General features: G+C 36.9%; 1 protein-coding gene across 1 annotated transcript; it reads right to left on the reverse strand.

Moving 5' to 3' along the window:
• Positions 1-1932: 1932 nt before the first annotated feature.
• On the reverse strand, positions 1933-3201 carry LOC143388642 (dual specificity mitogen-activated protein kinase kinase 4). The gene has a single exon (XM_076842279.2). The coding sequence runs from the start codon at positions 3116-3118 to the stop codon at positions 2273-2275; it is 846 nt and encodes a 281-aa protein (XP_076698394.2). The 5' UTR covers positions 3119-3201; the 3' UTR covers positions 1933-2272.
• Between the last annotated feature and the right edge of the window lie 10370 nt (positions 3202-13571).

Genomic DNA, 13571 nt, shown 5'->3' on the forward strand with positions numbered 1-13571 from the left:
CCCTGCACATTAGCTTTTCGATAATTTTTATACATTTTTATATGGTACAAGAGAAAAATAACCAGAGCTCACAATGTACAGTTCTTACACTATTTTCACAGTTTGTGAACACTATACACCCTTTTGTTTTAATAAAGATACATTGTAATAAACTCCTTGCCCTTAAGTTTATAATAATCTATGATTAATACACTAAAATTGCCTTTTTATGTGGTCATCCACACAATAGAACGGTCAGATTAGCTCCTGGACAGTCAGAATTGCTTTTATCTCCATTTGCATAATGGCAAAGTGACCCTATGCTGAGCCAGACGGGAAGATGACAGCAGAGAAACAAATTCCTCTTGAGTCCCCGGGAGCAATGGAGGATGATGGCTTGGTGTGGTTGAAGGAAGACATACAGCAATGCCTTCTTTCAGAACACTGGGAAGTCTAAGGTTTAGGATATCATGGGGGAAGAAAATAGGGAAATTAGGCAAATGGACTAAAAAGATAAATCACGTTTGAAGTCTGCAATTTACAGAAGTATAACTTTAAACAGCACCATTCTCCCTTTATTGTTATATTTATGACTGTCACTCTGGGAGGAGACACAGCAAAACCTGCCACAATTTGGTTCTGTAATGGCATCACCTGCATCTCAGACCATGGCTGTTTAGATTCCAGTGTGCTTGGACCACTCACAGTGCTGCTTAACTACTATATAAAGCCTAATGTTCAGTGCCAGGGAGGCTGGAGCAAAATCTAACCAGAGTGTGGTTAATGGGTAAGTAAAGATAAAAAGCTAAAGATAGCAGATTTAAGTGACCTCTTACAACTGTTCAACTGTTCTGGGTTTTTCATCTTTTGGGGGTTTTTTTGGGTAGAATTCTAATTCTAAGAAATGAATGCTGAACCGCTACTCTAGCAGGCAACAAGCGACTCCATTTCCATTCTTCCTCTGGTCAAAAGTGTCGCTAGAAAAGATGCCTCTTCATCACTTACCACATTGGCTGGGCCCCGCTTTTCTCAGCCTTTTAAACATTAGAGCATATGAGAGATTTGGGGCTAAAATTCTTGGTAAGAAACATCCCTGGTAATTATAAAGGTTTTACTATTAAAAATGAAAAGTGAAATACTAGATTAAGTAAAAGTTACACAGTGGCAATAGACCACAGGGAAACAGAGGTTCAGAAACTAAAGACCTAGACCAGCAGTGGCAAGAAGCAAACAAGTGAGATTTGGTCTTTTGCTGCCTACAAGAAATGTTTATCTAATCGATCAAGGCACATTGCTACTAGCTACTTCTCCCTGTTAATGAATTATGATGGCTAAAGTATCAGGCTCGGAACCAAGGGAAAACAGACCTGCTACAAGTTGTTCCAAATAAGATACTAGAATTAAAAACATCTGTAAACTTTGCCCTCTGTACTTTTTTTTCTTCTTTCAGTCCTGGTGGTTTGTGGCAGGTGGAACATCAAGTTGGCAGCACACCGAATTCTGAGAATGAAAAATTCTTAGGATCAGCACCTTCTTTGACAAGTGGCAGACTCCTGAGTCTTCCCAATGAAGAGCAGAAGGACTGGTAAAGGAGAAAAGAACACATTCTGTCCTGTCTCAATATTTTAATGTTCACCTCTTTAAACGCAACATGGTTTTTGGTAAAGATAAATTCATTCTAATTTAACATGATATTTCAAACAGGAAATTTGGCTGAGCACATCGATTCCCAATCATCGACTGTGACTGTAAAGCAACAGAATATCAAATCAGTAAATCTATTGCACTTGGTGAAGAAAGTAAATTCCTCCTTTGTCTCCCAGCTCCAGAAGGCAATGTGTCTCACTGGCTGTGCAAGATCTTCTCACTCAAGCCCGAGTCTCTATGTTCAGACATAGTACATCCATCACTGCATCCTTCCAGGATTTGGAAGTCTGACAAAACACCATTCCAGTAGCTGTGTTTCCAGGTTTTGAGTCTAGAAATGAATTTAAGAAGTGATCTAATCACAGTCAACAACTTGATCGTACTGACTTCCAAATGTCATGAATATGTTCACCACGAAAGAGCAGGATGAGGTCTCTCTGACCAGCACTAACACTGTGTGATCGATCAGGTATAACAGGGATGCATGTTCTAGGTGACAGGAGTATACAGACATGATGGAAACGAACACCAATCTTATTGCACATGGTGTCTGGGCGAGCATTAAAAACACTGTGATACGGGATGAAACTCTTTACGTCTTGCTTCCTCTCAGCCCTTTTATCTATAGTCTGATGTAGCAGCGATATTAATCAACATACATGGGAGAGCTGGGAGTAGCTGGCATTTGATCCAGGATTTTACAAACATAGCATGCGACCTCGACGGTACGTTCTTCATACATCAAAATAAAGGGATGTTTCAGAAGTTCTTTATACTTTGGCCTTTTGGATTCATCCTTTGTAAGGCACAAGTTGACAAAGTTGATGAAACTTGGGGAGAATTCCCTTTCCTCGGAATTACTCAGCTGTGGAGGATCTCCTTTCACAACTTGTGTTAGTTGATCAAATACACTATTCCACTTTGGATAAGGAAATCGGCCTGTGGCCAACTCGTACAATGTGATTCCCAAACTCCAGACATCAGAGCGGACATCATATCCTTGTCGTGATGCACTTGGGTCTATTCTTTCAGGTGCCATGTATGGCCTACATCCAGCGTCTCTTGTCTTGGCAATGGAGTCCACAAGCTGTCCACTGATGCCAAAGTCACAGAGTTTAATATTTCCACTTCTGTCCAGAAGAATATTGGAAGGTTTGATATCTCTGTGAATAATTTTCAAGTTTTCTTTTAAGTGGTTTAGTGCTTTCACAGTTGCTAAAGTGATTTTGCCTAAAATTTCTTCTGGAATAACATCATCTAATACACTATATACATATTTGTAAAACTTATCAAACGAGGTAGACATGAGTTCCATACAGATCCAACAGTCACCCTCTCTGAAGAGTGCACCATAAAACTGAACAATGTATGGGCAATCACTACTCCGCATTACTACATCCAAATCCATAAGAAGTTGTTTTTGTTCTTTTTCATCCACTGTTGACCGTATTCTTTTAACTGCCATTATTTGCCCACTTGGTTTGTGGACCATTTTGTTGACAGAACCATAAGCTCCTCGTCCAATTTCTCCAAGGTCTTTCAAGTCCTCTGCAGTGAAATCCCAGTGCTGTTCAGGGGAGATCTTCAGCTTTCCTGATGACTCAATGCTGTGTGTTCTCAGTCTCTCTATGTGTGGGTTTTGGACTCCTGTAGTATTGGGATTCAGAGTAAACCTTGTTGTGGATTTGACAGGTGGATTTGCAAAATTCAACTTCAGTGCTTTGCGTTTACTTTGTGCCTTTTCACAGAAGTTTATCTGAAAGCCCTGCGTGCTGCTGACGGCCGGGTGGCCTGGCGCGGGGGACCCCACGGGGCCCGGGGTGCCGCTGCCGCTGCCGCCCCCGGAGCCGCCATTGTTGGGAGTGAGGAGCCGAGCGGCGCCGCGGCGGCTGCAATGCCCTGCTTGGGTCTCTTAAAACTTTGCAAGCAATAGGTTCTTTTGAAATAGGACTTCCTATTCCACGGAGCACTGTTGCAATAAGTTAATCTTAAAAAGTCATCGATAGCTTATGTGAAATTCTTCAAATGCCCACTGTGTTTGTTTCCTGTGGCTGTTGTAACAAATTACCACAAACTGGGTGGTGTAAAGCAACAAAAATTTATTTTTGCCTAGTCCTAGAGGCCACAAATCTGGATCAAAGTGTTGGCAGGGTCATGCTTTTTCCAGAGACTCTAGGGAGCAGTGTGTCTTCTCTCTATCAGCTTCTGAAACTTGCCGGCACTTCTTGGTTAGTGACTGCCTCTCTCCAGTCTCTTCCTCCCTCCTCACATCACATCTATGTGTGTATGTGAAATCTTTGTGTTTTATAAGGATCCAGGAGAATGCATGAGGAACCACCTGGGTTATCTAGGATATGCTTCTCTTCTCAAGATCCCTTACTTAATCACATAATTTGCTACATAAAGTTAAAGTCACAGATCCTGGGGATCAAAAGGGAACACACCTTTGGAGACCTTCTTTCCTCCTGCATACCATATCCAGTTGTATGACAAATATAGTAGTCTCAAATGTTTCTTGGAAGGGAATTGAAATAATAGAACATTGTGAGTGGATGATCTAGAACTTGGAAAATAAATCCTTTTGACTTTTTAAAAATAAATTATAGACTTTTCACCTCAATACTATTCAATGTTAAGATTAGTAAAAGTCTTATCAAAGAAGAATTTTCAATAATTTCTTCATTTTATGTAAAATATTGTGTTTTTAGAGCTTTTAAAGCTTCCCTTGGGATAAAAATAGAAGTGAAAACTAAAGAAGTATATTTATGTCACAGAATAATTTAAGTGAAAGATTTCATTTCTTTCTGCATATTTTATTCTAGTATACAGTGAAGAATTGTTATGGTATTATGTTGAAGTACAGTTCACAGATGTATGAAGAAATTTGCAGCTTATTTTCATTTTTCTTATTTCAGGGAGTTGAAATAGAACCCTTTCCTCTTATAAGCACTGCTCTCTTATAGATATTGTCTTGTAAAACAAGAGTTAAACGAGTCTTGTGGCAATAAATCACTAAGTGCAAATCACTTTACACAAGTGATTTAATTCTTCAGTATTATTTACTTAATTTAACATATGTCAGTGAGCTTTTTATTTGGATTTAGTAAAAATCCATATCAAATAATATTCCATTTTATTTTATCTAATCTTCCTTTTCCATTCTTAGCAGTTGGGAAGTAGTTATTATTATAGCAACAATTCTTCTATTTAGATTTTGGCACATAGAAAACAACTATTTGTCAAAAATGCGTGTTTTTAAAACAATTTGCTTGACTCAAAATAGTTCCTTCCAGGCATAATTCAGACAGTTAACTCTTTTCAAAACATTATACATATAATGTTTTTTTTTTCATTTTCTTATTTTTACCGGCTCTCTTAATTATTCCATATGACAAGATTATTATTTATATGATTTATAACTCAAACACTTAATATTTCCCACCTCAAAATGTGCTGTTTTTCTTTCCATGACACTCCTGCCTTGCCCATTTTTGTCACCCAAATATAATCAAGACTTTTTAGTTTTTCACTTTCCTCCTCTTTATTCCAATTCTAACATTTTTTCTAAAATAGTGTATTAACTGGGGTTTTCCTTCTAATGTGTCCCTTCTGTTCCGAATACTTTTTTTTAAGGTGATATCATATTGACTGAGATTTTTATTTATTTATTTTGGTGGTGGGTACTAGGGATTGAACTCAGTGGTACTCGATCACTGAGCCACATCCCCAGCCCTATTTTGTATTTTATTTAGAGACAGAGTGATCTCACTAACTTGCTTAGCTCCTTACTTTTTGCTGAGGCCAGCTTTGAACTTGCAATCCTCTTGCCTCAGCTTCCCAGGTCGTGGGATTACAGGCCTGTACCACCACACCTAGCTCCCAAGAATACTTTTTAATAATTATGTCACACATATCTTGACCGTCCACTCTTCATTTTGTTTTGGTTTTGGTGGTGGGAAATGAACCCAGGGCTTTGCACATGCTAAGCAAGTACTCTCACCACTGAGCTACACACCATACTAGACAGTCTATTCTTGTATGGGACAAAAATAGACTGTCTAGTATACACATACACATGTTCCTCTCTTCATTCTTCACTTTGCTTTGCTTTATTTGTTAAAATTTAGGTTTTTTATACATTTTCTTTATCTAGAATATTCATTTTTCCCCTTACTGGAAATATCTTCTTTGTTTTTCTTCTTATAAAATCTCTAATGCTCATTGAAATAAAAATCCAAACACTAAGATTATATGTAGTCAAAAGTGAAAGTTTCTTGTAGTGCTATTATTCCAGAGATAACCAGAACTTATCAGTATGAGGTGCATATCTTTACAGATATATTTCTCTTTGTATAGAGATCTATACTTTTCAGGGGGAGTACTAGGAATTTAACCCAGTGGTGTTTTACCACTAAGTCACATCCCCAGTTCTTTTTATTTTTTAATTTGAGACATGGTTTTACTAACTTGCTTAGGGCCTCACTAAATTGCTGAGGCTGACCTTGAACTCTCAATCCTCCTGCCTCAACCTCCCTAGTCGCTGGGGTTACCGGTATGGGTCACCACACTGGGATTAGATATACACACTTTTTCCCCTTTGACAGAAACAGCCATATTATTTGCACTGTTTTAGAATCCTTTTTCATGATAAAGTTTCTCAAATATTGTTTTCTGATAATAAATACATGTTACCACTTTGAATGGTTATATTCCTTCATAAATGCTGTAATGTAGTTAACTAGTTTCTACTGATGTTTAAATTGTTTCCAGATTTTCACATTATAAACAATAAAGCAATGAACATCTTTATGTATCATTCAGGCTTTTCCTTCAAATTCTTGGAAGTGAAATGGATGGGCCAAAGGGTATACATATTTTTAAAAATTGGTACATATTTCCAAATTACCATTCAAAAATATTTTTATCAGTTTTTATGTCTACCACACTGCATATGAATTTATTTTCCCCATATCCTGACCATTATTCTTCTCAGAAATATTTGCCAACTTAATAGGTGAAAAATGTTTTTTTTCATTTTTTAAAATAGGTATTTCTCTTATTATTAATTAGGTTATACATTTTCATCTTAGTACAGGCCATATATTTTCTTTCTTTTCAGAATTTTCCACTTACATTCCTTGATTGGAATTTTTGTTCTTTTAAAATTATTTGTAAGATCTCTTCTGATATTAAGAATACTGTTCCCATCTTTCCATTGCTGTGATAAATTTCTGAGAAAAACAAAATTAAAAGAGGAAAAATTTATTTTGGCTCATAGTTTCAGAGGTTTCAGTCCATGTTCACCTATCTCCATTGTTTGTGGGCCTGTGGCCAGATGGAACATCATGGCAGAAGGGTATGGTAGAGAAAAACTGCTTACCTCATGGCAGCCAAAGGCCAAGTATAAGTTATAGACCATAAGGGCACTCCCTCATGGACCCATTCTCTAAAACTAGGCCTCACCTCAAACAGTTTCTACCACCTCCCAGTAGTCTATTCAATTATGGTCCATCAATGGATTAATTCCCTGATGAGGTTAGAGCTCTCATGATACAATCACTCCCTGAAAGTCTTACCTGTGAATACTTACTATGGGGATCAAGCATTCAACATATGAGCTGTTGGGGAACATTCCACATTCAAACCACAACAGATACATTTTCTTCCTGTCATATATTGCAAATACTTCTTTCAAGTTTTTCATTTGCCTTTTAACTTCATGGTGTTGTTTGCCCTATAGGTTTATAGTTTTTACGTAATCAAGTCTGGTTCTGTCTTGTGTATCATATTTAAGTATAGGCCCTCTAGTCAACTATAGAAACAATCTGTATATTCTTACCCTATTCTTCTTAGATTAAAAAAAATTTTAGACTTTTTATTCCATCTGGATTTATTTTGATATCTGATATAAATTTGGAATAAAACAGGGTTTTATTTCCCCTCCTAATATCATTTTCTAATGTTACTGCTATTATTTATTGATTGATCTGTTCTTTCCCCAGGAAAATCGTACCTTTATCACATGATAAATTTCTATGTACACATGGAAATTCTTCAGGACCTCCTATTGTCTTTCATCATTATGTCTACTTATTCTTGTAATTTTAGTATGCTAGTTGAGCTACATTTTAATATCAGGTAGTTCAAAATTTCTAGAATTTTTTTAAAGAAAATTCTTTGTTTTGTGAATATTTTCTTCCATATGAACTTCAAAATCTGTTTGCATTTAGGGTGAACTTTTTGCTACTGTGACCAGAGACCTGACAAGAACAATCTTAGAAGAGGAAGTTTATTTGGTGCTCATGGTTTTACAGGTCTCAGTCCAGAAGTGGCCAACTCCATCGCTCTATGCCTGAGGGAAAGCAGAACATCAAGGCAGAAGAGCAAGACACAGGCAGGCAGCCAGCAGAGGATGTGAGGATCTGGAAGCAGAGAGAATTCTCCCTTACCAGGAACAAAGTATATACCTCAAAGACACATCCCAATGACCACATTCTCTATCCACACCCTACCTGCCTGTACTTACCACATAACTCATCCCTATCAGGGGATTGATTCGCTGATTAAGTTAAAACTCTCATAACCTAATTGTTTCATCCCTAAACTTTTTACATTGTCTCACACATGAGCTTTTGAGGAATACCGCATATCTAAACCATAACAATTTGTCAAATTTCTTTTTTACTACCCTGATGAGTCTACTGAGAATTTTCATGGAATTACATTACATAAATGCCACAGTCTGGCTGCAGCAAAATAAACTAGATACAGCAGTCAACCAATAAGAAATAAACTAGATACAGCAGTCAACCAATAAGATACAAACATAAACTAGATACAGCAGTCAACCAATAAGAAATCTCCACCCTTAATGGCTCACTGGCACCACCTCACAAACCACTCCCCATGGCAAAATGCCAGGTGCCATCCTGACTTGTTTACAGACTCTAATACATAAATAGATTGATTTGGGATAAATCTTCACCATTTTGAATGTTCCAATTCAGGTACATGGAATGTTTTTCATTTACTCAAATGTTCTTTTATTCCCTTCAGTTAAATTTTATAGTTTTCTCATGTAGGAAAAACAGACATAAGAATTGAAAAAGTTTCTCAATTTGAGGTTATTAGTGTAAAGGTCTTAAATCCTATAAAACTGCAGAGTTTAATGCCATCATTGTATTACAGCATAGTACAATAACTAACACTTAGTATTGCTTTAAATGAATGAGAAGGTTTTTCCCTTGAGTTCCCTTTAGTTGATAGATACAGATAATTGGAGGGAAGGATGAACAGAAAATGAGGTTAGAGCTTAAAGAGCTGTTTGGAACAAGGGCTTTCATAACTGGCCTTTCCTATCCCTTCTTAATCTGTGAATGCATCCAAGATATTCCTGAGAAATTGTAACTAATGGAATTGAGTGATTAATCTGGGAAGGTATAGGTCTCCCTAAATGGAGTGTTCATACTTATTCTGGGCCTAGAAATAATGTTAGCTCATTTGACAATGAATTGTATGCCAACTCATTCAATAACTAATAAGAAGCCAAAGGTTTTGATGCTACAATGAGTATGTGGGATTCTGTACATAGAAAAAAAAAAGAAATGCTATCAGAAACTCTAGGGAAAACAAAATTTATATAAGAAGCCATGGATTAATATGAAAAAACCCCTAAAACATGGCAGTATTATAAATAATTGGTGGAGACTAAACGAAGAAAAATGTAATTGATTTTGATGCTTGGAAATCTGATGCAAGTAAATTTTCAAGTGGCATATGCAGTGATACAGATTTTCACTACCTCTATGTTTTTTGCATTCCACAGGACCCTGTAGGTGCAGGTAGTAGAAATCCAAGTTAGACTACCTTGAACAAAAAGGGAATCTACTGTGTTATAGAACTGGATGTAGCTGATTCTTCTATGCCTTACATTTTCTTTCATCTGTGTTGCCTTCATTGTAGAACAGGCTTTTTTCCATTTAATGTGATACATAATTATTAGCAGCCACAGGCTTACAAGGTTTTGGAGTTTGCTAGTTGAGAGACATCTTTCTTCTATATCATTTAAGAAAATATTGACTCTGGGAATGGAGTGCTATAATGGACCACACCAATTTACATGTCTTTCCAAAAGGGCATACCCCTGTGGGAGCAAGATATGGTTTGGTTCCTGTGGGGGAAAAAGTAGTTTTGTTGTCTGAGGATAAATTTTGAATGTCATGAGTCTTTATTTCTCTATAACTGATTCAATCTTTTAAATCTTCCACCCTTCTACATTTCAGGAACATAGGGATAGATGGGGAAAAACTTTAAATTTCTCAATCAGAGATATCTTAGTTACTGCCAGCACGTAAGTTTCTTTTAGGTAATTTATTATTTTTCTAGTTAAATACTAAATCTTTACAATTTCCTCTTCCTCTCTAAAATGGCATCTTTTTTGTGCGGGATATGGGGCAAATTTGACTTCATGATTCGGTAGATAGTGCCTTGGGTATATTTGATGTTTTTTGCTCCTTTCTGGTCTCTGCTGTAGAACAAATGACTTTATGGTGTGTGTTTTGTTGGAGTGTTTTGCAGGCATTCAGTGCTAGCATCTGGACTTCTAGACATTTACCTTCAGGAGGAAAACACTATTTAATTGTCTTTGCTCATATCTTTATAAGTAGTCTCTTTACTATTGTCTTATCATTTTAAATTTTTGGTGTGAATTTTGTTTTCTGTCCTGAGCTACTGGCTGACTTTGAACTAAAGGTGATTGAGATCATTGATTTTTATCTCAATATCATCCCAATTACATGTATATATTTCATAAGGTTTTCATCACCGTTATCATCTGTCTTTGCTGTTAAATGGTGATGTTTTTGAGAGTGAGGACTTTGTTCATCTTTGTAATCCCAGTGTTTAGTATACTACATAATTACATGCAGTTTTCTATAAAGTGCCATAGACTTCAGTAAAGGGATATGTGTATTAGTTTGGGGGGGGGGGCAATCCTGAGCTATCTGAATGGCCTCTACTCGGCCTTGGAGCCAAGGAGATTTTGGTCTGGCATTGCAAGTCATTTTGTGGCTTATTATGCAAAGCACATGGTGACCTCAGTCTTCAATGGGCTAGAGAGGCTGCTCTGTAGCTCCAGATTTGGGTGTTACCCATTGGCCTTGGACAGCACCCCCTACCCACCTAATTTGACAAAAGAACATTCCGTTGAAATCCTATGAAGCCCCCTTATATAAATAAAGAAAACGCAGGCTCCTCTCTCTCTCTCCTTCCAGTGTAGAAGCAGGACCCTTAAGGTCACGGAGCCATCCCACCCTCGTTTTTCAAAATTATTTCTGTGTTGTGTGATTTTTCGCCATATTTCTCAGCCAGTACATTTTACGCAAGAGAAACGCTCATTTCATATCCCATGTGAGACGCAGGAGAGAAAAGTAAGAATCAAGATATTAGTATAGGATTTCTGGGGAGGTTGGGACTTCACCATGAAGAATAAGTAGATCTTAATTGGGTCAAGAAGAAGAAACTTTTCAGTTAAGTGGAACAACCTGAACACAAAGCCACAGAGACTTCAATAAGCACAATATCTTCATTGATTATTGAGGGACCTGTCTTGATTAAAGTAGAAAGATTTTGTTGAGAAATAAAGTTGGGGTCATAATATAGTCTTAAAATACTGAAGAGGCATTCCAATTTGAAACAGAGTAAAATGTTTTGATTTTTTTTAATCAGGTAAGTAATATGATGGAATAGATATAAGAAAAATCAGTATTATTATTGCATGGAATAGAAAACTGCAGAGTAGATCAAATAGAAGGTATCCCCAGTCTGTTACAGTAATCCATACTTAAACAGTGTATCCATTTTGGGGCACCCACTTCTCATTCATTCATTTATTCATAAATTAATTTATGTTGAGTTTCTACTATGAGTTAGGCCCTGTGTTAGGTGCTGAAGATACGATGGAGTAAAAAACAGGAGTAAAGTTAAAGAATTGTGTAAGATAAAGGATAGGATAAGAGGGAATGAGTTGAATTGGATTTTAGAAGTAAGAAAACATATTTGAGGAGAAATATCCTCAAAAATACAAAGAACAGAATCAAAGGTACATAAACAGTAAAATAGTGGATGGGTTAGATTAACATTTGGTGGTGTCTACAAGATATATTGTAATGAAAAAGTCTGCTTTTCACATTTGTTTCAAAAAGTTTGCATATCCTCTAGCATTAAGATTATTGTCGGAAAGGCAGAATTATCAAACAATTACCCATATTTTATCAACATGATAATTTAAGGCAGTGATGAAGATGTAAGCCTGATTTAGCCTAGAAAGTCAGCTGCACTGACTCAGACTTAGAAGATCCAATGAGGGGTCAAAGAAAAAGCTTTGGGTATAAATCCAATCATGCTATTTGAAAATCATTGCACATTTTAAACCTGTTTTCTCTATTGATTTGACTGCCATGTCTATAAAAAAATTAATCTTAGCAAATTCACATTTTTCACTTCCTCTTCTGTAACTCTTTTTCCTATAAAGACTATTTGTAAAGTGAAGTGGCATCCATTCTCTTGGAAGTGCTCATGAGTTGAATTGGGATTGTAGCTATTAAAAAACTACTGCTGTAAGCTATTTGATGTGGCTACCAAGGGGTAGGGGAGGCAAGACGGGGTTGAGTCTTTTCTTATGGCACTACAATAAGTGGATGATGTAGATATTCATACAATAATTATACAAATAGTGGAGAATTACAACTGTCTTAATGGCTATGAAGGATAAGTGCTTAAACATTACAGAGGCTGTGATACTTGAGTTGAGAGTTGAAGAATAAGTAGGAGGGTATTAAACGAAGAAAGATAGAGCAGTCTAGGCTGAGGAACTGGCAAATAATATGTCCCTGTGATGGAAAGGATTATGTTGAGAACTGAAAGGTTTTTAATAAGGCTGGATTTCAGAGAAGAAGATGGAGTTAGTATAATATGAAGATACAGAGATAGGTAGGGACAGTACTATAAAGGACCCTATTGGTCATGATAACAATTTTGTTCTTTATCCCTAAAGCAGTAGAAATCACTGATGTATTTTAAGGTGTGTGTATATGTATGGGGGGAGATAGAGTATTAAATTTTTATTTAAGAATTGCTCTATTAGGCCAATTGTAGTGGCACATGCCTGTAATCCCAGTGGCTCCGGAGGCAGAAGCCTCAGCAATTTAGTGAGGTGCTAAATAATTCAGTGAGACCCTGTCTCTAAATAAAATACAAAATAGTGCTGGGAATGTGGCTCAGTGGATGAGTATTCCTGAGTTCAATCCCTCCTTCTCCCCCCACCAAAAAAAGAATTGCTCTATCAGGATGATCAGGATGGATAGAGAAAGGACAAGAGGGTCAAAGTAGATATGCAGCAAAATTAGTTTGAAAGCTATTACAAAAATCCAGATACAAGAAAGAATGATGATAACTTAGAAACTAAGATGCTAGCAGTTGAAAATGAGAGCAATGAATGGATTTGAATTATGTTTAAGAGGTAAAATTGGTAAGATTTATGGTTGATTAGGTATGGGGGATGATAGGAGAGGAAGATTATTTCTGGTATGTATAAATGGATACTGATCTCGTACATGAAAAAAGAATTAACATTGAAAGAAGCCTAGCATTATTGGGGGGGGGATAAAATTGAATTTGTGTGTGTGTCCCTCCAACATTTATGTTGAAATTTAATCCCCAATGCAACAGTATCAAGAGGTAAGGCCTTTAGGAGTTGGCCTAATCACCTCCCAAAGGCCTTATAGGTGGCATTGCCCTTATAGATGGGATTAGTGTCCAGGGAACAAGTTTATCCCCTCCATCCCTTCTGTCCCTTTTACCATGTGAGGACACAACGTTCATCTCCTCTGGAAAACACAGCAACAAAGTGCTGTCTTGGAAGAAGAGACCAAACCCTTACAAGACAC

The sequence above is a fragment of the Callospermophilus lateralis genome, unplaced genomic scaffold, assembly GCF_048772815.1.
Source record: "Callospermophilus lateralis isolate mCalLat2 unplaced genomic scaffold, mCalLat2.hap1 Scaffold_79, whole genome shotgun sequence".
Taxonomy (NCBI): domain Eukaryota; kingdom Metazoa; phylum Chordata; class Mammalia; order Rodentia; family Sciuridae; genus Callospermophilus; species Callospermophilus lateralis.